Source organism: Geotrypetes seraphini, chromosome 19 (genome assembly GCF_902459505.1).
Source record: "Geotrypetes seraphini chromosome 19, aGeoSer1.1, whole genome shotgun sequence".
Lineage (NCBI taxonomy): Eukaryota > Metazoa > Chordata > Amphibia > Gymnophiona > Dermophiidae > Geotrypetes > Geotrypetes seraphini.
In genome coordinates, this window is record NC_047102.1 from 39,874,226 (window position 1) to 39,900,602 (window position 26,377).

The window sequence follows — 26,377 nt, forward strand, 5'->3', positions numbered from 1 at the left end:
TAAGCATGGTGGCTACAGACTTTTTAGCATGGCCACTCAGTGATTCTCATGCATTCAAAAATGTAAAACTAACAAGATATGAACAGCCCATGAAAGCCAACAAAGTATTCAAACAAGTGTGGGAGTCAGACAGGCACAATGGAGAAAAGTGAAATGATCAATTCCGTAAAAGCTCTTTATTGATTTAAAAAAATAAAAATAAATTCTCATAAAGGACTCAATACAAGCTGTGTTTTGGCTTTCAAGCCTTCATCAGGAGTCCAAATCACACTAATCTCATACAGGTGTGTTAGAGAATACATAAAGAGCTCCTTTGTGACAAGTTACCACCACCACAAATTGCTCTCCAGCTATTAATAACCGGCCTGCGCTACTCTGCACTTGTTTGGATGCGCTCTAAAACTACCATTATTTTGAAGAAAAAGCAGGAAAGGTACTTGCTTACTGTTAATAACATCTCAGTGACCTACACTATTGTCGGGGAGCATCACCCAAAGCCACAAACAGCTGCCAAACTCAAAGAAATGCTGCCGATGACAGCCTGCCATGGGGACTAATTGGCAAGCAATGGAAAGTCTTTGTTAAAGCCTTTGGGGAGGGGGGGGGGACACTTTTGAGCATTCTCAGTGACTGCAAAATTCTGACACATTAATTGCATCATTATTTGAATGACATTATTTTACTGTTTTAACTTAAAACATTTTTAATGTACAAAAATAGCTAGCTAGCAAAAGCATAGCTTAAGATAATTAAGGGCCACTTTTCTTTTTTCAGTTCAATATTTTTATTGAATTATTTGTAAGCTTAACAAGTAACAAATATCAGGATAGTTGGCAATAAAATACATATACACAAGACAGGTCATAGATTTAAAATGTCCATATTAAAGATCTTTCAGAAAGTTGCTTGAATATCCTTCAAAAATGTGTCAATAGGAGACCATATACTGTGGCTAGTTCCAGATGAAAGAGGATCACGTTTTTCAAAAATATACTGTTCATATCTCTTGTATAAGCATAGTGAGTGCCACCAAAAGGTGTAGTCTAGTAAGGAAGCAGATTTCCAGTTTTGTAAGACTTGTTGAATACCTAATAAGATCATAATGTGAATAATTTTCAGGTCACATGAGCATTTATCAAAACAGAGATGCAAGGATGATTTCAAAGGAGAGATCACTTTAATGATGGACCAGATTCTGTTCCAAAAAGATCATATGTGATTATGTTCCTTGAGAGAAAACCCAGTGCCCACAGAGATCCTCTTTAATGAGGTTCAAATATTTCATCCTGTGAGGAGTCCAAATAGAAAAAACAGGGATTGTGACAGGCTTGCTGATAGGAGAGGTCTATTGATTTTAGACCAAAATAAATGTCATTCTGCTTGCGTAAGTGAAATATTATGGTCCTGTGACCACTTAGCAATGGATTCTGTAGGTAGTCCAAAGTGAGAGCTTCTGAGATACTTATAGAAAGTAGAAATAGCTTTACTCTGAGATTCTATAATTCAGCTCCAATGTAGACAGGTTGAAGCCTGAAGGTGTGTTTAGAAATCAATGCAGGATATGCTACAGAGAATTGAGGGAAAGTCATTAACATATTGTCCTGAAATAACTGTTTGACTGTCCAGACATAATTATCCTTCCATTTTTTCCAGAGCCACTTTTATCATGCTGCGCTAGAGGTTTTTAGTATGGGCTGGCGAGGTAAGTGCTCTGATGCTCATAGGAATTTTATGAACGTCGGAGAATTTACCACAGCTTGATCAAAGAAGATAAGAACTGTCATACTGGGACAGACCAAAAGTCCATCAAGCCCAGTATCCTGTTTCCAACAGAGGCCAACCCAGGGGCCCTAAATGTTGTTTAATATGTAAGTATGGGTTTTGGCCAGGTACTAGGAACCTAGATTGGCCACTGTGAGAACGGGCTACTGGGCTTAATGGACCATTGATCTGACCCAGTAAGACTGTTCTTAAGTCCTTAAGTATGATGACTCAAGAAGTATGTTAAACTTTTCATTGAAATAAGGATTACACACTTTGTATCATGTTTATGTCCAGTGGCGTACCGTGGGGGAGGGGTCGGTCTGCCCCAGATGCAGACGATAAGGGAGTGCTCCCAAGATCGGCATCGGCATCATGGTCCAGGACCTTCACTGTTCTGCCGGCGTTGGGCCTTCCTCTTTGCTGGGTCCTGCCTTTATGGAAGCAGGAAGTAGGCGGAACCCGACAGAGAGGAAGACCCGATGCCAACAGAGCAGTGAGTTAAGGCTGTCGACAATGGGAGAAATGACATACCTCTGGGCCTGTCTCCTAAGGCTGCAACAGCTGTGGTGGTGGCTGGTCATTGGAGGCATCTCTGAACATTCTTCCTGTGGCCCGCCCCAACGGGTTCTTCCTTCTGCTATGTCAATGATGACATCACTAATGATACAGCAAAGAGAAGCCGTGATGGAGCAGGCATCTAATGGTCAACTGCCATTGCTGTGGGAGGCTCAAAGGTATGTCAGATCTCATGGTCTGGTCCGGAGGTGCTGCACAGAGGGCTGGGAGGGAGGGATGGAAAACTGCTACACAGGGGGATAGGAAGGAGGGATGGAAAGCTGCTGCACATGGGCTGGAGAAGAGGAAGGGAGCTACGACAAAGAGATAGAAAGGAGTGAGAGGGAGAAATCCTGCATATGGTGGAGGCGAGGGAGACATGCACGGAGAAGAGAGAAGGAAAAATGTTGGACATAAGGTGGAGGGCAGGGAGAGATGGTGCATGGAGAGAGAGAAAGAAATGTTGTACATGATAATGGAGGGGAGGAAAGAAGAGATGATGCATAGAGGGGAATAGAGAGGTTTGACCCAGGGCACAAGGTGGGGGGAGAGAGAGAACAGAGATGGTGGACAGTGGAAAAAAATGTTGGATATGACAGTGGAAGGGAAGCTACTGAGATGGGAGATGGCTGGTGAGCACAGAGAAAGAAGGAATCATCAAATGAGCAGGAGACCCTGGCAAGCGAGTTAACAGAAGACAACAAAAGGTAGAGAAAATAATATTTTCTATTTTGTGAGTACAATGTCTGATTTGAAATGTGTAACCTGCCAAAGCTGCTGTTAGATAGCAAGCATGAGATAGGACCTAAAAGAGAGAGGAAAAGTCTTTTTTGTTTATTTTGTTTATATCACAGTGCTGGCATGGGGTTGGAAAGGTTGTAACCCTATGTTATGTTATATTGTAACACTGTGAATTTTAAACTGTAACCCGTTTTGAGCTCTCTGGGGAGGATGGGATATAAAACTTAAAAAATAAATAAAATTACTAAAAATATATATTTTTATGGGGGGGTTGTTAAAAATGATTGGCCCTGGGTGTCACATACCCTAGGTACACCACTGCTTATGTTACTACTCGATTGGACTACTGTAATGCTATCTATACTGGCTTACCTCAATCTAATCTTAAACAATTACAGTCCCTACAGACCACTACAGCCTGCTTTCTTTGCAGGGCCAAGCATTGTGACTCTGTCACTTTTGTATCATTTTTTATACTGGCTTCCTCTCTGATTCTGTACTCAATTTAAAATTCTTATTTTAACTTTTAGGACCCTGCGTGATATAACACCAGACTATCTTTCTCGCTGTATTATTCCCACTTGATTCCTCCAATCTCTTAATGACCAGAGATTAGTTCTCTCCTTGCCTTCACAGGCATTTGGGGAAACCACAAGTTTAACCACAAAAAATGGACTAAGTCCTCTTGAGCAAATCCAAATAAACAAACAAACAAATAGAGGACTAATAATAACAAGAATTCTTGCTATTCTATTCCGCTCTCAGAACCCTGTAATGTTCAAAACACATAAGTGTCCAGACACCACTCGTACAGGTAAATGGTATCTTTCATTGAGCCGGTATTTTTATGTGCAAAGCTACAAATGTGCAAGAAGCTGTATTAAAGTGCTACGTGAAATAAATAACTTTAAAAAGGTATCAAAAATTCGCACTTAGCTTTTGTATGAGCTTGATTTGTAGTAGATCATTGTAGTTAACAGAAAATGGCTAAACGCTCTACGGGACCCGTTTCGCCACAATAAAGGGCTTCATCGGGGGTCTTGTATTTATGAATGTGCAACTTTGTTTCGGTTGACACGTATCAAAAAAATGTCAACCGAAACAAAGTTGCACATTCATAAATACAAGACCCCCGATGAAGCCCTTTATTGTGGCGAAACGGGTCCCGTAGGGCGTTTAGCCATTTTCTGTTAACTACAATGATCTACTACAAATCAAGCTCATACAAAAGCTAAGTGCGAATTTTTGATACCTTTTTAAAGTTATTTATTTCACGTAGCACTTTAATACAGCTTCTTGCACATTTGTAGCTTTGCACATAAAAATACCGGCTCAATGAAAGATACCATTTACCTGTACGAGTGGTGTCTGGACACTTATGTGTTTTGAACATTACAGGGTTCTGAGAGCGGAATAGAATAGCAAGAATTCTTGTTATTATTAGTCCTCTATTTGTTTGTTTGTTTATTTGAAACCACAAGTTTGTCAGCTTTTTAATTTTTAGCCCTGATTATTGGAATAGCATATATATTTGAATATACCGGTAAACTGAGATTTTCAGGCCAATAAAAGGCCCAAAAAGGGGGGTTTCAGTTTATATTTGAGTCAGTGACCACCTGCCCCCCCTCCCCGGCATGCTGTAAAACCTGGTGGGTCAGCGGTGAGCCGGGACTGGAGGAACCCCTCCCACCTCCTGTCCCAGCTGACTAATAATTCTCAACACTCTCCCGTCTACCCAAAATGGTACCTTAAAATCCCTGGTGGTTCAGCGGTGAACCGGGGCAGGAGCAATCTTTTTACGCTCCTGCCCAATGCAGAGCTGCTATCTGAATGGCTGCTGCCATTCACGTTTGCCACGAGAACTCACAGCAGCCATTTAGATAGCGGCTCTGCACAGTGTGGGAGTGTAGGAATTTTGCTCCTGTCCCAGTGCACCGCTGGACTACCAGGTTTTATGGCAGGCCCAGTGGAGGCCTGCAAGACCTTGGGAGGGAGGCGAGACAGGGTGCAGAGCCTGGCAGGGAAGGGAGTGAGTGGGGACAGGGGGCAGGGGAAGGAGGGAGGGGGCTTTTTGCAGAGCCGGGCAGAGCACATGAGTATAAATCCTCAGTTTAAATTTGAATAAACCTTTTTTCCTCCTGTTTGGGTTTATATCTTTGTTTATATCTGGGTCAGTTTATATTTGAGTATATATGGTAATCTCCCCATTGTCCTATGATGTGAATCTTCTCTAAAACATTTTAAGGTACATTTGAAAACCTATCTCTTCTCTTGCTTTTAATCTGAGTTAGGGCCATCTAGTCAATGGGTAACTATTATGCTGGTACAATAAGAAATTGAAATGGTGTTTTTGGTTAGTAAGGGTTCTCTGTTTATTTATTAAGATCCAGAACCCTATTTTGGCTAATGGAGTTTGATTGCTTGGTATGTTTGTACTTTATCCTATTTTACGATTTGGCATTTCTTTTTTGCTTATTTTCTCGCTATTTTTATAAATTGTTGAGATTTGGCTTTACTGCAGTTTGGTGATCCATCAAATTCCAAATAGAGATAAAGAAATATAAAACAGTTGCTGGAAAAATAGTAAAAATCTCTAGAGTATTACTTTTGTTATGCCTCACCCTATAAATGTGAGCCATGAGAAGCATTCTAATGACGTTACGGTGATTAAATATTTTGACTTAACAAGGATCTGGGTTTCCTAACGCATTATGAACCATAAAATTATACTGATCTGTCACCACCTCTCCCCAACTTTCCCTCAAGACTGTCATTGATATGCTTTTCATATCTCACTTATATATTAATATTGTCATCTTTTGCTCATAAACATTCTGAAGAAGGTGGCTTTGCCTTTAAAAGATTATGAAAAAATTTCTTAAATGAACCCAATTAAAAAGGTACTGTATTTTTCACTCCATAAGACACACTTTTTCCACCTCCAAAAAGGGGGTGTCTTAAAAAAACCCCAAACCCCTGTACGTTTTTTCCCCATCCTGGTTGTCCAGCGCGCGTTCCGCGCTCCTGCTTCGGTTCCCCTGCTCTCTCCTGGCAATGGCACACCAGTGCACGAGGCAGGCACACGCTTTTTGCATGCCTGCTTGGTCCCTCGCTGCACTCTGAATGGCTTCCTGTCAGTTTTCGTGGGAGGAGAACTGACAGGCAGCCACTCGGAGTGCAGCATGGTACTAAGCAGGTATGCAAAATGCGCATCTGTCGCAGGGGAACTGAGGCAGGACTGCCGGGATGGGATAAAAAGGTACCGGGGGAGGGGATGCCTGCCTTTGCCTTGGTGCTGGCTGGCTGGCTTGGGACAGGCTGGGGGCTGGGAGCTGTCTGATTGCCACTACATGTGCCCTGTCCCCTGTCCCGGCCTACCACTAGACCACCAGAGGGGGGACAGGGTACAGGGCACACCATTTGGTTCAGAATTTTATTTTTTTCTTGGGTTTTCTTCCTCTACGGGTGGGTGTGTCTTTTGGTCAGGTGCGTCTTTTGGAGTGAAAAATTTGGTATTTCCTTCTTTTGTTCTTGTTTTATATCTGTTTATTACCGTTAAAGTAGGGGCAACCTCTGGGGAATATGCAGAGACTGATTCTAGGGCCTCAAAAGCAGGGCAGAAAAGTGGTGTCCTGTAAAAAAACCAATTTGCTCTATGGTAGAGCCCAGTCTTGTAGCTGGTAATATCGAGAATCTTTTGAAGTGAAAGCCGGGTAGTGAGCAGATGTCCACATTGTCCATCTCTGTTTCTCAAATGCACTTGTGATGTCTCCAGTAAATATTTACTGATTTATTTTAAAAAGTTATAATCCACTTATAAGTGGTTTCCATAAAAATACTCATTTAAAACAGAAATAGCATTTAAATAAATCAACTTCAGCATACACAAATGAGCTGCATCCAAAAAATGCTTGAACAAAGAGTAATTTCTTAGACCATGGGACATTTGCCCCGACAAATTATTCCACATTAAAGGTCCAGCCACTGAAAAAGCTGAGATTCTGGGGTCCACATAATGCACGTTTCTCCCCTACTTCAGTGATCACTGCATCACTGTTTCAACTCTTAAAGCATTTGCAAAATACCAAGGCATTTTTGCTGACGTAGTTGATGTATAGAATCTTCTATTGCATCCAGTGAAGCTGCTTTAAAACTGGTGTAATATTGCTTTTCACTTTCAAGTAATCTGTGCCGGGGCTTGACTTGTGCCTGTCATTTGAACTCTCTTCGAAACGCATCTGCAGTATTGAACTCAAGAAAGGAATGAAGACCTTACTTTGCTCAGAATACTTTAATTAATATTGGACTAATCCGGGGGTGAGGGAGGGAGGGAAGTAATTATATAGTGAATATAGCTCATACTTCATAGTTCATACATGATAGGATTAAGCACGATATACAAAGGAAGTTTAAATGACAACTAAAAGGTTAGTATGTCTATTTATAGAGGTTAATGATATAAGTAAGTATAATGATTGGATATAGGGTTGTTATATTCTTAATATTGAGTCAATCAAAGGATAGACTAAGGTAAATGATTTGTATGTGTCTATGTTTAATGGACATTTCAAAAACAATCTAATTCTGTAAGTAATACCATTTACTAAGCTCTTTTGTCATAACTCCAGCAGTGTAGTTTGCTCCTTGTCTATAGTTCATATGTTGTAACTCATGTATTGTACCATCATTACTGAAGTTAATGTTCATATGTCCATCAAAACCGCTCTGAATTGACTTCATAGTCATTAGTTAGCGGTATAAAAGCTTTAAATAAACAATAAACCCAGGCCTGGATTTATGTACAGAAAACACAGGAAACTTCTTTGGGTGCTGAATTTTGAAGCTAAGATTAGGACCAAGCTCCGTGATCTCTGCAAAAGAAACCTCCCCTCCTCATCGCTGTTCTGTCCTGCCTATAGGCGCCAACATCTTAAATCCAACCCTAATTATATTCAAGCCTTCTTAAATAATTTCTTGCAGCAGAGGCTGGCTGCAACAGAAGGGACAAAGATGAAAGAAATCAGGAGAAATTGAGTTGCCAGCACTTGACAGTTGGCTTCTAATTATTCCCTTTAGTTCATTGGATTTTCTCTGTCTTCCTAAAGGAGTGTGTGTCTCAGGATACACTTATGTACTGCAGTATAATACGATAATTCCTGTCTTTAACTGTTTGACCTTTAGAAATACTTTGTAGTCAATGAACAGGAAGAACAGCAGAGCTTAATCAGATTTATAAGAAAGTTTTATTTGCATTAAGTTTCTGAAATGGAGGTGGCCTGTGGCTTGCTGAAGCTCGTCTTCCACAGGCTCCCTCCATTTTCGTATCTGGTTTAAGAAAATATATGTCACTAAATCTGTCCCATGGTGATTTACTGAAATGATCAGAACACAAGCTCTGATGTAAGAGGTTTATCACCTCTTCTATCTCGAGTTGTAAAGGTTTAATTGTAACCACCTGTTCTGCATGTATATCATGTTGGAAGGCCTTCCATTGAGCACTTTATCTTCCTAGCTGGGAGGACCCTGAAGCTTTGATTAACTGCTGTTTATCTCTCCTTAACAGTTTCAGCTGCAGGAGCTGACACTTTTGTGGGCTAGATTTAATGTTCAATGAGTTTCTCCATGACTATTATCAAAGAGCCTTGCAATTAGAAATCACTAGATGCAAAGAAGCATCTTCTGGCTGGGTATTAGTTGAAATAAGTGGCATAATAGGAGGGGGTAGTGGGGGCACAGACGACCATCCTCCTCTCCGCTCCCCCCCTCCCCCCATTGCTGTGCGCTTCCTTTCCCCCATAGCTCTGTAACGTTTCTGGCGTGAGCAACAACACCCAAGCGGCTGTTGCGCCAGTTGGCTCTTCCTCTGTCATCACTTCCTGGACCCGCGCCTAGGATGTGATGTCAGAGGAAGAGCCGACGCTGGCACAACGTCAGCTTGGTTGTTGCTCGTGCCAGGAACATTACAGAGGTATGGGGGAAGGGAAGCGATGCGCGTGCAACAGGAGAGGGCGGGGGGGCTGAGAAGTGGGCAGGGAAGGGATGCCTCTCACCCTTGCTACGCGCGCCATTGGTTGAAATACCCAACTCTGAGAGCTTTGAACATTTTAATTATTAATTTGGATAAAAGAACACTAAGGGCTCCTTTTACGAAGCGCGTTAGCGGTTTAACGTGCGTAATAGCGCGTGCTAAACTGCCGGCCGCGCTAGCCGCTACCGTCTCCTCTTGAGCAGGCTGTAGTTTTTCAGCTAGCGCAGGGGTTAGCGCGCGATAAAAAGTCACGGCGTGATAAAGCCGCTAACGTGGCTTCGTAAAAGGAGCCCTTAAAAATTACCAGTAACGCAGCATGTGATGATAGTGGTTTTCAGGGCAGCCCGACTACATTATTAGGAGCCGATTCAGCAAATCCTTTTCTGCCCCACTTCAAATAGGAGAGTTGTAGTGGTCATAACAACTTGAACCCTTAGAAGCGACATGCGTCTTCCATGGCTCTTACGGGAGATTTGCATTACAGAATGACACGTCCTGTCTCCGCGAGTTTTGTTGCTTTCTCTGTCCCCGTCCCATTCCCATAAGCTCTGCCTTAACTGCACAAGCCTCAAATGCTTCTGAATTTAAAGTGTTTGCGGACAGAGCTTGCAGGAATGGGATGGGAAAACGAGTTCCCACGGGGACAAATTTGTCCCCATGTCATTCTCTAATCTGCATCTCCAAATGCCTGTTTACTTGGCACTGTTGCTCTCATTCAACATCAAGTTACATAAAGCAGCCGTTTCACAATTTGCCAATTAAAGGGTTAAGAAAGTCAAGGCTACAGCTCCCTGTGTGCAGAGTAGTAACACCCAGACCAGATCAGACTCTGCTAGTCTGAAATCACCTGCCAGCCCTGACAAAATGTAGTGGAACCCCATTTACAAGGATATTGCTGATTTAAAAAAAAAAATAGGAACATGCAAAGCCAAAATAAAGTTGTTGGTCTTCATTGTAAACGGAATTATATTGGTTTTTGTGTGATTCTTTTTTTTTTACACGTTTCTGGCTTTTGCACATTGAAATTGATTTTTTTTGTGTTCAAAAGCAATTTGCATGCATTTTAAACTTGTAGGTATTTATAAGAATGGAGTGCATTCTCATGAATACACACTCCTAGTAAAATCAGTTCCCCAAGTTGCTGTAACTCAGGTTTATTATTATATTCAGTAGATAAAAATGCATAAAACAAAGGATTTCTCACTCCTTAATCACATGCCCAAGGCTGCGTTGCTCTGTGCTAGATGGTTGGTTTACTTTTCATGGGCTATTGCTTAAGACAGACCTTGACAAATTTGCATCTAGGAGCCAGCTCAAAAACTTAGGAGTTCTCACTTCTCCTTCCTCGCCCCCTACACCATTGTCCCCAGTGGAGTTGAAATCCCCCTCCCAGATCAGCAGTAGATCTTTAAGAAACTGATTTACTAATTTTTCTAACCCCTATTCTGCATCTGTTGGCGAAAAAACTAGTAAATCAGTCCCTCTACAAATACCACTGGCAGAAGTCAGCAGTCTCAATTCCCACAGGAAGCCTCGAGGCAATCGCTTCTTTGTTTCATGTATCGCCATGGCCTGGATCTCCATCATTCTCTCCTCACCAGCCTTCACATGTCTCTCTCTCATACCTTCCCCACAGCTTTGACCCACCTTCTCTCTTTTAGCCATCATCCATCGCCTCCAGCCCTCACCTAGTTTCATAGTTTATTTAAAATTTGATTACAGGCCTATCAAAATTCTAGGCGAAAGTAAAAAAATAAGGGGTACAATGTCTTCAAAATAAGGGGGAAGGAACTACAATAAAGTTATGAAAGGAAGCATATAAGGGACAAACACAAGGAATGGGAAGACACATGTTATGAGGATGAATTTCTGTTAAAAGAAAAAAAACTGGATGAGGCGAGTAGCAAATATGTAAAGGGTACCTGCCTTCCCTAGAAATCCTTAGATAGAAAAGAGTATCTAGAGTTCAAAGGCATCTTTGAATAAAAAACATTTTAAGGCACAGACCTCCCCAGTCTTTACTCTGTTTCTTTCTCTTTCATACTCCTCCCTCAGCCTTTACTTAGTCTTCTCTCCTCTCTCTTTCATACAATCTTTTTCTCTCATACCCCTTAGTCTTCACCCAGGGCAGGATGCACAAAGCTCTGTCGCTATGATTTGCCGTGGTGGGAGGAATTTATTATATTTTTTTTCTAGTGACGCTCAGCACGGTAGCATGCTGCTAAAAGGGGGAGAAATTGTGCCTGGCGCCTACTCAGAAGAGCAATCGCTAGGCACAGCTCTTCCTTGCAGCCGCCGTTCTCTCCCTCTGCCCAGCTGATGGCAGCTCCAGCCATGGTCAACCGGCAGAGGGGAAAGCGACAGCTGCAGCTGATCAGGGCTTAGTCTGCCAACTCCTGCTTCGGAGCCAGCAAGGGAATACCCAATCAGCTGCTGTTATTTTTGTTTTAATGGGCGCTGTTCTACAAGCGTACAACATGCACACAAGTTGTGCCTATTAAAAAAAAAAGAAGACTGAGTCCCCCAACCCCCCTCTCACGCCCCTCCCCCCAAGCCAGGATTCCAAGAAACCCTGGTGGTATAGTGGCCAGGAGTCTCCCCCCCCCCTCACAGCTCACAAGAGCCCTCCTATAAAGGCTAGGACCTCCCAAACACACCATGACCCCCCCCCATTCCTCTTATTTAGAAAAAGATTGTAGAAACATTTCAGACGGGGATTTGCCTTGAAACAGCCCAATTTGGGCGAAACATGGATTCCTGTTAGCACCTAATACCCCCGATGCGTCTCTAAAGATCTCTGACAATTAACTGTCTTAGCTTCTATTTTAGTTACTTTCCATCTTCCCGCCACCCTTTATCTTCCCAGTCCCCTTCCTTGCCTCCCCCTCGTCCTCTTGATCACCAATCAGTCGCCTACAGCTCACAAAGGTTTGTGCAACTCACAAATGGAAGATTAGATTAAAGATAAGTGCTTAAGAAATTTAGTTGTCATAAAGAGCAAATTTATGCTGAAAAAGTTATATTATGCGGTACAGTGTATACCTCTGACAGTCCAAAATCACTAAACGTACCGATAATGTTTTGTGTATGCACATTCTATTTGGGAAACAGAGCATGGAAACATAGTATTATATATACAAACGCAGCGTGGGAAACAAAACGTGGCTAACCTAGTATGACAGGTCAATATGGCACTTAATGTTGTAGGACCTAGCACAATGGACATGGGATAGCAAATATGTAGTGGACATAGCACGTGAATTTGTAGCATGGAAGACATGATATGGCAAATATGCCCCCACCCCACCCCTTTTTTTTTTTTTTTCAAAACCATGAACGCGGTTTTTAGCGCAGGCCAGCGCACTGAATGCTCTGGGCTGCTCCTGACGCTCATAAAGTTCTGTGAGCGTCAGGAACAGCTCAGAGCATTCAGCATGCTGACCTGCGCTAAAAAACACTTTTACAGTTTTGTAAAAGAGAGGGATAGTAAAAAAGATACAATGTATAGTATAGCAGAGTGGGAGGAAAAAGGTGACCGTGTGACAAAATGGGGCAAAGCACTGTATGACAAAAACATGGAGACTCAGTAGGATTGCGCATTATATGATGGGTAATATAAAGTGCTCAAAAAATCGGCAAAAATATGAGGGAAGGGGTACACCTCTGCTCATATAATAAAGAAAGAGGAAGAGATCTTAATAATGAAAAATAAAATATAAACGGTAAAAATGAAACCTATAAAGGAAAAAACTTTAAGATTTCAGTATCGGGGAACTGCGCTGGAATGAAAAGCTTTGTAACAGTATCCCCCGGGCAGAGCAATTCGTGATGACTATAGTTTCGCCTGATACATCACATTGTCTCTTAAGTGATCAAAACATGCTTCAAATAAAGTTAGATGCTAAGGCACTTAATAAATAAAGATATAAGTGACAGTTTATAACTAATTTGTTTCCCTCTTTCAAAAAATTGAGCTCACAAAAGTGTAATAAAGAAAGAGTGTCAATAAAATGTGACCATAAATATCATGAAAGTTCAGAAAAAATCCAACTTATCTGGATTCAAAGGAGCTGGATCTATCCATTACTGGCTAAGGTAAGTCCGTAATGTGCCCGACAGAGCTTGAAAAATAAGTGAGTAAAATTTTCACATACACTCAGAATAGGGTGGCCCGACCAAGAGCTTTGGCCCCTATAGCCGAACCCACCGGATGCTAAAAGATCCAAAAGCTAAGTGGGAACTTTTTCTCCTTTCTTTGCCATTGAAAAACATATTTATTGTTTGAATAGCACGTTTATTTAACTTTTTCACCTAAGTCATACACAGTGATGGGACAGTGGGTTCGGCTCTTGGTCGGGCCACTCTATTCTGAGTGTATGTGAAAATTTTACTCACTTGTTTTTCAAGCTTCAAATTCAAATTATTGATCTTGTAGTAAGAAGTCTTTTTCAAGCAGTATCATAGTTCATTTCTTGACTTCGTAGGCCTTTAATATTTTGATACAACATACCTCCCTATTACCTTTTTGTGACTGAGGAAATGTTTATGGCATGTTTTTTGAAGTATGATTTTATTATTTTTTATGCTCTTTGTAATCTGCTTAAAGCTGATGAAAGCATTCATTCACCCCCTCTTTTAAAAAAGCTTAACGCAGTTTTTAGCACCAGTCGCGGTGGTAACAGCTCTGACCACGCTGCGCTTTTGTAAAGGGGGAGAGGGTTCAGTAAAATAATATGGACCTTGATATCTGACTTCAAATTTTTCCATCTTGCCTATAAAACCTTGTTAGCTTAATTTTGTGATTGTAATAAAACAAGTCTGTAGAAGAAATTCTGCTGCGCTCTGCTCATTAAGGACAGGACGTCCCATTCAGTCTCTCCCATTTCTGCTTTTACTAATGTTTTTCCGGAGTATGACTTGTGCGTCTCTAAAAACCCTGAAAGGGGTCATTAAGGGGAAAAAAAATCACTATAGTGCTGAAACTGAATGACAGGCTCCATGTTCTATAGGTCAACAGATGTCTCTGGAGCAGGCGGAGCTTATTGGGCATTTGTCTGTCAAAATTACTACATTAACAATGTTTCCTATGTGTTTCACTATAGAATTACCCGGCCTGCAATTCCCTGATGTCTACGGAAGATTATTATGGTGGGGTTCCTTTATTTTGTATACAATGCATTCCACTTGCAAACCACCCCTCCCGTACAACGTCTTAAACAAAGCTTCTGCTTCTGAGAATTTGTTATATGAACAATCACTTCTCAGAAGAACTTCCCTATAAGCTGATGCCTTCTGAAAACCCATCTTACATAATAGTAACATTTCCAAGAACGCCTGGTATTCCAACTTTCTGCTACTTAGAGCACCCATTAGAGCAACTACACATACATACAACCAGAAAAAAATTTTTCCCCTAAACTAGCTCCTGTGCCACTTAGAAGAATTTGTATTAAAAGTAGGCTCTTGTTAAATCAATAGCCACTAAAAGAACAATGATTTGTCAGGTCAAATAGTTGCTTTTAAAAAAAACAGCTGTCAAACATGTTGAACACTTGGGCCATTCCTCACTAAAGAATTACAAACAGAAGGTCCACTTCATTGGATACCTTAAAGCCCTTAAGGCGCTCTAAGGGCTAGATTCACTAAACCTTCCGATCCTGTCCCAACACGATCCAATCCACACATGCAAATGAGGGGAAATGGCATGCAAAAGTAGGAAGCTATCGATTAAGCAGAAGAAGCACGGATTGGGTTTGCTGATCCGAAAAGAAGCGACTGCTGAGGAACAGTCGTTTACTATCCTTGCCGACTCTTCCGCCCTGAACTATCAGTATTGAAGTTACAACCCGATATAAAACAACCATCAAAATTAAAAATAACACTAAAATATCTTTACATATACATAAGAATTCCTTTTTTATATATTCTGTGAAAAGCGCATTGCGAGCCTGTGGTTTTAAAGCGTGTTCTGTTCTATAATCTGGCTACACAGTGGCGTACCAAGAGGGGGGCGGGGTGGGGAGATCCGCCCCGGGGGCATGGCTTGGGGGGGCACAGCCGGCCAGGTCCAGGTCCTCCTGTCCTTCCTTTCCCCCGGCCACCCTGCTACAATCCTACCTCCCCCCGCTGACAAGAAGTCTTTCCGACGTCAATTCTGACGTCGGAGAGGACGTTCCGGGCCAGCCAGGCAGTGATTGGCTGGCCCGGAATGTCCTCTCTTGTCGGCAGGGGGAGGTAAGATTGCAGGCGCGGACTGGGGGAAAGGAAGGACAGGAGGACCCGGGCCTGGCCGGCTGTGCCCTCCCAAGCCATGCCCCCGGGGAGACGCGCTTTTTTTTTTTTCCGCGGCAGTGAGACAGGCAGGCAAGCTGGCTGGCTTTAGACAGGCAGGCTGGCTTTGGGGGTGGCCAAAATCTGGAAGGTAGTGGGGGGACATAAGGAGGCATTGGGGGGCACTAAGGACACGGGAAGGAGACACTGGGGGCACTATGGACACAGAACGGAGGCACTGGGGGCACCATGGACACGGGAAGGAGGCACTGGGGGCACCATGGACATGGGAAGGAGGCACTGGGGGCACCATGGACATGGGAAGGAGGCACTGGGGGCAACATGGACACAGGACAGAGGCACTGGGGGCAATATGGACACAAGACGGGGGCACTAAGGAAACAGGACGGGGGCACTGGGGGCACTATGGACACAAGACGGAGGCACTGGGGGCACTATGGACATAGGACGGAGGCACTAAGGAATGAGAAGGAGGCACTGGGGGCACTAAGGACACAAGACGGAGGCACTGGGGGCACTCTGAACACAAGACGGAGGCACTGGGGGCACTATGGACACAGGACGGAGGCACTGGGGGCACTAAGGACACGGCACTGGGGGCACTAAGGACACGGGACGGAGGCACTGGGACACTATGGACACGGGACGGAGGCACTGGGGGCACTATGGACACAGGAAGGAGGCACTGAGGGCACTATGAACACGGGACGGAGGCACTGGGGGCACTATGGATACGGGATGGAGGCACTGGGGGCACTAAGGACATGGGAAGGAAGGAGGGAGGGAATAGAAAGGGACAATTGTTGGGCCTGAGTGCAGAAAGAAAGAAATGAAAGAAAGGATACACAGTCAATTAATAGATGTCCCCTTTTGATGAAAAAAATAAATGGTCACGTTACCTCTGACTTACTTTCTCTGCAGCAGAGTCGACAGCTGTGCTGAGGTGCAGAAAGGTCCTGCGCTGACTCGTCTGCTGGCTCTGCTCCGGAAGAAGTAAGTTATGTCGGAGGGGGTGGACCCGGCAGACGCAGTCATTGCGGGACTTTGCCACAACTCCCTGCATCTGTTGGGTCCACCCCCTCCGACGTAACTTACTTCTTCTGTAGCAGAGTCAGCAAATGAGTCATCGCAGGGCCTTCCAGCATGCGGCTGCTGAGTCTGCTCCAGAGTAAGTACATCGGAGTGGGGTGGACTGGCAGCCGGCAGCTACAATCATCGTGGGGCCTTGCTGCATGAAGGGAGAGAAAGGAGCAGGATTGCTGGAATGGAAGAGTGGTGGAGGGAAAGAAAGGGGGCAGGGTGGTATGGAATGGTGGTGCTGATAGAATTGATGTACAGAGAAAGGGGAGAGACATAAGGTGGAAGGATATTGGAGGGAAAGAAAGGGGGCAGTTGCTAATTGAAGAGGGGTGGATGGCGAGAGAAAGGGCAGACATTGGATAGTAGTGGGGAGCCTATGATGGATGGAAGTGCAGATGGGATAGATAAGGGAGCAAATGCAGGAAGGAAATGGGAGGAGAGAAAGAGGGGAGCAGACGCTTGATGGAAGTGGACAGAGAGAAGAGAAGGTACTAGATGGAAGGGTTGGAGAAAGAGGGTACATGATGGAAGGAGGGGATAAATAAAAGGAGGGCACATGATGGGGAGAAAAGGATTGAGTTAGGGAAACACTGGAGGGGTGAGGGAAAGAGGTGGCAAGCTTTAGGTAGACATTGAAATAGGACATTGATGAGAGGGTAGTAAGAACGTAATCTAGACAGATGCAGAAAATAAATTGAAAAGGAAAATGAGGGAAAAAAGGGAAAGGGATTGCAGAGGAGAGGGAAGGAGAGGAGAGAGATGCCAGACCAATGGGGTGAAAGGAGAGATGGAAGGGGGAGGCATACAGTTTGTGGAAGGGGCATAGAAGGAGAGAAGATGCCATATAGGGGAAGAGAGACTGCAGACAGTGGATGGAAGGAAGAGAGTTACAAGAAGATGAGTAAAGCAGAAACCACAGAAGACAAAGGTAGAAAAAAAAATTCTATTTATTTATTGCTTTAGGAGACATTTGTCACTGTTTCTGTGGTGCACTGTATGCAGAGTCCAGCTGCTTACTGGTTCAATTAAACCTTTGTCTATGTATTTCTATTTTATCCCCCCTTTTACAAAACTGTGGAGCGTTTTTTAGCGCCAGCCTTGGTGGTAGTAGCTCTGATGCTCAGAATTCTATGAGCGTCAGAGCTGTTGCCACCATGGCTAAAATTCACACTACAGTTTTGTAAAAGGGGGAGGGGTTAGTTTGTGATGACATATTCCAAACTAGGTGTCCTCTGTTTCAACTTTTAAATTGCTGGTACAATCCTAGGCCAGTTTGATTATTGCAATATTGTTTATTTTGCTGGTATTGTATAGAAATAAATTTTTGTTATGTTATATATTGTAACACCGCTATAGATTCTAATGTTAACCGCTCTGAATTGAATACCTAGTTATTAGTAGCAGTATAGAAGCTTTCAATAAACAATCACTACCAGTCCATTAAGGTGTTCTCTTCTAGAGCAACCCATTCTTTTGTTGAAAGAACATTCTGCACAATCTAAGAGGCATTTGTCCAGGTTTTGGAAAGCCCCGATGAACTCTGGCTGCATATGGAATGCCACTGAGCATGTGCAGATGACATCACACATCCGCACATGCTCCAGGCCCTTGTCGCAGAAGAGAGGATGATTGCTGGGGGCAGAACTGGGCAGGGCTGGAGGCAGAACAGGGCGGGATTGTGTCCAGGATTTTCCTTTGTAAAATATGGTAACCCTATCAATAACAGATTGGAGTATTTGCAAAGCCCAGGTCTCACCTTTGCCTTTTTGTCGAGATTGTATGCTACTTGGCTTCTGTTCAGCTTATAAAAATTCCTGTTTAGCTTTTCCTGGCAGGGTTTATAACGCTGCATTAAAATGCAGTCTGCCTTTTCTTTCTGCCCTTTCTTAAGTAAACACTTATTTAGGCCAAACAATCCACTGACATAAAAGGCTGATAGAATTTCAAACTTCCTGTTCCACCGTCCATCCATAATGCAAATTGTATGATAGAAATAAAGTGTTTGTTTATGATTTTAATTTTAAATTTTTGGAAGCAATTCAAGCAGATCATAAATTGGATAATGGTGAAATTCTAAATAAGAATGAAATTTTTTCTTTTTTTCTTAGCACGAGCCAGAAAAAGTCTCTGCATTTATTACTTTGCACGGTGTCCAAAATAAATAACATTAAGACATTAGCAAAATGGGAAAAGGCTTCTTTGTCAGGAGATAGCAGAAGCCTTGTGCCTCTGAATTGCTGAGCAGCTGGAATCAGCTTTAATTACAGAACATCAATCATTAAATACACCAGCGCCAAAAGGCCAAAGAACGCAACCTCCATCCAAGAAAGACAAAAGGAATGGTCTGGTTGTACATTTGTGTAAAGCAAATCAATGATTTTAACATGTATAAAACATCAAAAGGGTGTTAATCTGCCAATGTCTTATGCCTGTACTTAGCACAAAAAGTTTTATTTTTTTTCCAGAATTTTCAAGGGAATGTGTTGATCTGGGTAATGCTTTTGGGAGTTTTGAAGCTGTGCTAACATTCGCACCATCCATGCATAGTTTTATGCGGAATACAGACCAACCACTAAATTTTCTCTCATTGACGCAGAGGATCTCCCTTTATATGCAAATATTAGCAAACTGTACATCTCTTACAAGGAGGAAGGTCAATTGGCCTATAACCATAAAATTCTATGACCTCACAATGCAAGTGTTAAGAGCCTTAGAGGGGCGTAATCAAAAGAAATGTCTAAGTCCGATTTGCATAAAGGGCGCTAGTCGCTCAAAGTCAGCAGCAGTAAAATGTCCATTCTTGAAAAGTATGTCTAAAATGTTTGGGTTTTTTAAAAAAAAAAATCCTCTACCTGTACGTCCAGTTGTTTAATTGTTCAGACCGCCACTATGTCTATCTTTATACCACATTATCGACCAAAAATTTGTCTGAGTCTCAAATGCCCAGAACAAGACCTTTTAAACATGGGATGCCCTCCTGCTGGAACCCCCGTAGCCGGCCCCCCAACCCCGAATGTCCACGGCAGGAGGAGTGCCCAATTCCTCCTGCTTCCACCTCGCTGAGACATCCACTGACAAGGGAGAGATGCCTAGTCCCTACTGCCGGAACCCCCCACTCCCCCTAAGATTATCGGCAGGAGGGATACTTAGCCCTCCTGCCAGTAACCCCCCACACACAGACACACATCAAAGGGCATGCTCCCCAACCTCCCCCCAGCCCACCTGGACCCCACAGTACCTTTTTTAAGTTGGCCGGCCAGAGGGATGCTTACTCCGGCCTGCAGGCCCACCTATAACAATGGTGGGCCTGCCCCTTCTTGGTGCATCATGGCGCTTAGGCACCTGGACCAATTGGAATCTTAGACTACTCTCCCAGTACATTCTGGAATGCGCTGGGAGTGGCCTAAGACTCTGATTGGCCAGATCCTTTAGGCCGTTCCCATAGCCGATGACCTAGGGGGGGAGATTTCTAGCAAGAGGGTCTGGGCCTCCTCCTGCCAATGATCTTAAGGGGGTGGGGGGTTCCGGCAGGAAGGAATGGGCATCCCTCCTGCCGGTAGTCTTCACGGGGCGAACGGGTTCCCTGCTGCAGCCACTAAACTGTTTGTAGCAGGGAGATTCCCTTGCCGCAATCAGCTCAGCAGCAACCTGATTCTCTAACCAGCACTTATGACATAGATGCCGGTTAGAGAATTGTGGTGTTAGGAGGTGATTCTATATAGGACGCCAGTGTGTGAATCTCAAACACCGCTTAGATGGCTTCTGAGACCGGGTGTCATACAGAATCCAGCCCTTAAACTTGGTTTTACATCAACGCATAAGTTCCATCCAGGCAGCCTTGTCAAACATTCGATTATCCCTGCAGAACGACTTAAGTGTAGGTCGGCCCATATCCTACCCTCACCACTCCTTCAAAAACACCCCTTTCAGCTTTGGGCGCACAGCAGGATTAAGTTGCCTAAAAAGTCTCTGGATACATCTAAAAACCCTTTACAATTATCGGCACTTGAACGACCAGGTGCTAATTTGGGTGGGGTTTTAGATGTATTTTTGTTTTGGGCTAAGGGGCTCATAGTGGGTGCTGCAGATGGGCAAGCTGAATGGGCCATTCTGCCTTTATGTGCCATCATGTTTCTACATGTCAGTGGTCTCTAACACATGACCCTAAAAGTCCTCCATTGTGGCCCTCTAACATTTGGCTGAAATGCTCTTCAAATCCTATAAGTGCATTAATGTTAATCTTGTCCACTTGAGATAGTAACTGCAAACAATCCTTAGTAAGTAAGTAAGAAAAGGAACCCAAAGGCTACTGTCAACTTTGTTTTCCTACTTCTGTGGTTCTCACTATTTGTTCAATTCCGCCAACAGTTTTTTCTTATAATTTTACCAATTTCTTTGTATTCTGTACATGATGTGAGAGGTGGACATAACTGTATTGATTGCACATGTAAATTAGATTAATGCCACCTATATGTATGCACATGTACAGTATGTATAAATGCCAACATACTACCTTAAATATATACATGTCCTGCGTAGCATGTGTCTTACTAATAATGTAGTATGCAATCAACCCAAGTGGTCAAACTATCCTGTAATTACCACTTCATATGAGGAATACACTATGTATATAACATAATGCTATTTAGAAACATGGCCTCAGATTTAATCCCAGATGTGTGGCCTATGACTGGAGTATGGAGCTGTAACAATACGCTGACCATAGGACTCTGCGTAGGCTCCGAATCTGAATAGCATTATGTTATAGACATAGTGTATTCCTCATATGAAGTGGTAATTACTAATAATGTACACACAGAATTGTAGGATGTGCAGAATATAACTTTTTTAATAAATAGGTGGAGTCTAGGCTCAACTCTTTATGTGTGTAACATATAAAATGCTATAAGTTAAACTGATATCCGGCTATATGGCTGGTGTACATGCTTGAGCCCAAATTAAAGCTGAGCATTTCACCTGTTACACTAGTTTCAGGTTTATTATTACTCGATATCTAAATGGTTAACAATAGAATAATTGTAAAAAGGATAAAAAAACAACTATTTAAACTATGGGGATATCATAGACTCAGCATAACTAACATGAAACCAGGAGGAAAAGGGGGAAAGGGTTACATAGTTAACATCGAGAAAAAAAAATTAGAAAAGGAGAGAGGGGGGGGGGGAAACACAATAGGATGGGAATAGTATTATCATCCTCGGTTGAAATATTCAATGTCATGTATCAAAATCGTCTTTAAAAAGGAACATTTTAAGTTTAGATTTGAATTTGGTCAGGGAAGATTCTAGTCTGAGGTCTAGGGGCATGGCATTCCAGAGTTGAAGAGGGCATGACTGAAAAGATTGTTTTACAAGTAGTGTCGTAGACAATTTTGTGGATAGAAGGGATTACCAATAGATTCTGAGGATTTGATCTCGGTGTTCTTTATCAATAAAAGCTGGGGTGTTTGCGAGTCTAGTTTTAAAGGTGAGAAAAAGTATTTTGTAAGCTATACAATGTGGGATTGGAGGCCAATGAGCGTTGCGGAGTAAGGGGGTTACGTGGTTGAATTTTTTAGCTTTGTAAATGAGTTTTAATGCTATGTTCTGAAGAATTTGGAGCTGACGGATTTCTTTCTGTCTTATACCTCAAGATCCACAAACCAACCTGCTTTTCAGGATTTCCATAATGAATATGAGTTCTATTTGCATTCAGTGGAAGGAGTACATGTAAATAAGGTACATGTAAATAAGGTAGATGTAAATGTAAATACATGTAAGGTACATGTAAATACATAAATAAGGTACATGTAAATAAGGTAGATCTTGCACAGATATTCAGTGGCATAGTAAGGGGGGCGGGGGAGACATTCCACCCCATGTGCCACATTGGTAGGGGCACCAGCACACTTCCTCCTCTGCCCTCACCTCTTCCCACTCCTCCACCCGGAGTCACCCCTTCCCTTTCCTCGTACCTCTAGTTGTTCACCACCGCGAGCAACAAAAGCTTTAACGTTCTCCTCGCGACCGTGTCATTTCTCCTGCTGATGTCACTTTCAGGTGCCACGCACAGGAAGTGACATCAGGAGAAATGACACAGTTGCGAGGAGCACGTTAAAGCTCTTGTTACTCATGGCGGTACAGGGGAAGAGAAATGGGGTGCACGGGTGGCGGGAAGGGGCGGAGATGAGGGCAGGGGAGAGGCACCATCACCCTGGGCGCCTCTTACCCTCGCTACACCACTGTACATATTCATTGCGGAAATCCTGGAAACCAGGCTGGCTTGTGCTCCTCGAGGACTGGATATGAGGACCCCCTTGCTTTTTAGGATAGACTTCACATAGATGCCCTCTAGGCATCTAGATGCAAGTCGTTAGAATTACCCTCATGCACACATTTGCACTATTTTCAGAGCAGATGTAAAATTGTGCCTCAGTATTGGTGAACTGTTGAGCCCAATTTTGAAAACCTCCCTTATAATGAGACATAGGTGTTTGTGTTGCCTTTATGAAATAAGCCTAATTAGACACCTTTTCTACTTGTTATGTAGGCGCCCTGTTGCAAAATTAGCCTGGTGCTGCTGGCAGCATCATTATACTATTCTGTAGATGAGAGGGAGAGCCAAGTGGACTGCCACACTTGGCTTCCAGCACTGAAGTGCTATAAATCAAGTACTCTGTCTTGGAAGGCTCACAATCTACCTGGGGCGATGGAGGGTTAAGTGACTTACAAAGAGCAGACTAGGATCAAACTCACAACCTCAGGGTGCTGAGGCAGGAGCTCTAACCACTAGGCCACTGCTAGACTTCTGCCCATACCATAGCTTTCACGTACTTTACTACTCGGTTTCGATGTAACTGCGCTACCTCTTTTCAAAGACCTTTTTCACCAAGAATGTTTTACAAAGTTTGAAGTGTCACAGTTTTTGCCTTTTAACCTACAAAACCACTCAGCATCATACAGTTCTGTATATTCTTTGTTTCTATGAAGGATGAATCTCTCTGCAGAAGGGGAAAGTGTGTGTTTAATTACAGCTGGTTAATTTGTGGCATATGTTTAAAGTTGCAGAATAAACCGTTTCTATATTTAGCTCAGTAATTAGATGCGCCTTACACTTCCAGTCTCAAGCTGCAAATCTTTTCAGTTTCCTGTAAATGATGCTATATGGAAATGGTGCGTTTAACTTTGTGCAAAATAGTTTATCAGTATTTATTGTAAAGCTTCAAATTCAGTTTCAGTCCTTCCCATATTAAGGCATAGAACTGCCCAGGGCTCCAAATTTTGAAAGCTCCAGTTCCCGAGGCCAACTTTGTTTTTTTTCTGTTTCATCCGCTTACTTTAGGGCCAGGTGCATGTGCTGCTTCGGAGAGGCACTGCTGTGGCTTTCATCTGCTCCTAAGCCTTTGGGATCTCTGACATACCACAGACTCTTCTCTCTCTGATTTGATGTCCTATCTTACCTCTGGGTGGAAACAATGATGAACAAGTCTGCCATACTTTTTCTTGGAAAAATAGATTTTCTTATTAAAGCTTGCAGTAGAATGCAGTTTTTCATTTTTGGTCAGTTAACACAACAAGCTAAGTAGTGACATAGTAAGGGGGCAGGGGGGAGCAGACCACCCTGGGCCCAGTATTGGTGGAGGCGCCGGCTCCTCTCTGCACCCCCCCATGTGATACTTGTGCCCTCCTGTACCTCTTTAAATTTTTACCAACACAAGCAACTACTCTGGCCTGCTGCTCACACCGGTCTGACTCCCTCTGAAATCACTTCCAGGTCTTGGGGCCAGGAAGTGACATCAGAGGGAAAGCCAACCCCGGTGCGAGCAGCAGGCCAGAGTAGTTGCTCGTGGTAAAGATTTAAAGAGGTACTGGAGTGGAAGGGCTAAGGGAAAGTCACACTGAGGGTACCATTTCTAGACCATACCCCATGCACAAAGGTGATATGGGTATTCACTTATTTTGAAAAGATTGGATACACAGTGATCTGTAATGAAGACAACAGCTTTTGTTCTGTAAACTGGGGCAGAAGATGGTGACAGATTATTTCTGTTCCCAGCAGGACAGTCTTATTTTTTTGTTTAATTTCTACAGGCCTGATTTAGAGGGTAATTTTATTTTCCAAAGCAGCTCAACAGGGTTAAACAGTGTTTTATCCATGGCCTGAAGCTTGGATAAGTTTTCCTGACCAGAGGGTAGGGTTAAAAGGTCAATTTTCTCAATGGAGGAGAGTAAACGGTGGAGTGCCACAGGGGTCTGTACTAGAACTGATGCTATTTAACTTATTTATAAATAATCTGGAAATTGGAAAAACAAGTGAGGTGATTAAATTTGTAGATGACACTAAGCTGTTCAAAGTTGTTTAAACGCATGCGAGTTGTGAAAGATTGCAGGCGGACCTTAGGAAATTGGAAGACTGGGCGTCCAATGCAAAGTGATGCATATTGGGAAGAATAATCTGAATCACAGTTGCAGGATGCTAGGGTCCACCTTGGGAATTAGCACCAAAGAAAAGGATCAATGAAACCTTCCGCCTAATGTGTGATGGCGGCGGCCAAAAAAGCAAACAGGATGCTAGGAATTATTAAAAAAGAGATGGTTAACATGACTAAAAATGTTATAGTGCCCCTGTATCGCTCCATCCTGTATTGCGCCCTTATCTGAAGTATTGCGTTCAATTCTGGTCTCCTTATCTAAAGAAAGATATAGTGGTGCTAGAAAAAGTTCAAAGAAGAGCGACCAAGATGGTAAAGGGGATGGAACTGAATCGGTTAAGGCTCTTCAGCTTGGAAAAGAGATGCCTGAGGAGAGATAGGATTGAAGTCTACAAAATCCGGAGTGGAGTAAAACGGGTTCAAGTGGATCGATTTTTCACTCCGTCAAAAATGACAAAGACTAGGGGACACTCGATGAAGTTACAGGGAAATACTTTGAAAACCAATAGGAGGAAATTTTTTTCAATCAGAGAATAGTTAAGCTCTGGAACGCTTTGCCAGAGAATGTGGTAAGAGCTGATAGCTTAGCTGGTTTTAAGAAAGGTTTGGACAAGTTCCTGGAGGAAAAGTCCATAGTCTGTTATTGAGAGAGACATGGGGGAAGCCACTGCTTGCCCTGGATCGGTAGCATGGAATGTTGCTACTCCTTGAGATTCCGGAACCCTGCTACTCTTTGGGGTTCTAGAATGTTGCTACTATTTGAGGTTCTGGAATCTTGTTACTCTGGGATTCTGGAATCTTGTTATTCTTTGAGATTCTGTATAGAATGTTGCTACCCCGTAGGTTTTGGCCAGGTATTAGTGACCTGGATTGGCCACATTGAGAACGGGCTACTGGGCTTGATGGACCATTGGTCTGACCCAGTAAGGCTATTCTTATGTTCTTATGACCAATAGGGGGGGTTTAGGGTGCCAAAGCACCTAATTTAAGTTTATATCCTAAGAACAACATTGGCATCTGTATGCCTTTATAAATTAGGCAGTGGGCATTTACTGTATACCATTGGCATTATGCTCAGATATTCAATACTGGGCCATGATTACTGATAATGGTATTAACCCTTTAATTGGCAGATGGTGAAACGGTGCCAAGTAAACAGGCATTTGAAGGTGTAGATTAGAGAATGGCACGGGGACAAATTTGTTCCCGCCCGCGCAGGAACAAAATTTCCCTGTCCGTCCCCGCGATGCCCGCCCCTGCCCCCATTCCTGTAAGCTCTGCCTTAACTGCACGAGCCTTGATCACTTATGAACCTTGAACACGATAGAACTTGCAAGATTTGGGCAAGGATTGGAAAAGAATTCACGGGGACGAGATGGGAAAATGAGTTCCCGCGGGGACAGGGAAAAATTTACCCCTTTGTCATTCTCTAATGCATATCTCGCATAGAGCCATAGAAAACACATGTTGCTTCTGAGCAACAATGC

At 43.1% G+C, this 26,377-nt stretch overlaps 1 protein-coding gene across 8 annotated transcripts in view; it reads left to right on the forward strand.

Moving 5' to 3' along the window:
• The window catches only part of KCNQ1 (potassium voltage-gated channel subfamily Q member 1), a 705,822-nt gene that overhangs the window by 272,579 nt on the left and 406,866 nt on the right, over nucleotides 1-26,377 (forward strand). The window contains exon 15 of one of the 8 annotated variants that reach the window (XM_033928568.1): nucleotides 18,568-18,715. The exons of 6 other annotated variants lie outside the window; for them this stretch is intronic. In XM_033928568.1, the coding sequence (XP_033784459.1) occupies nucleotides 18,568-18,700 (133 nt within the window). In that variant the 3' untranslated portion in view covers nucleotides 18,701-18,715. Of the gene's footprint in view, nucleotides 1-18,567; nucleotides 18,716-23,800; nucleotides 23,919-26,377 lie in introns of those variants that run through there. One more of the 8 variants, XM_033928571.1, reaches the window with a different exon arrangement.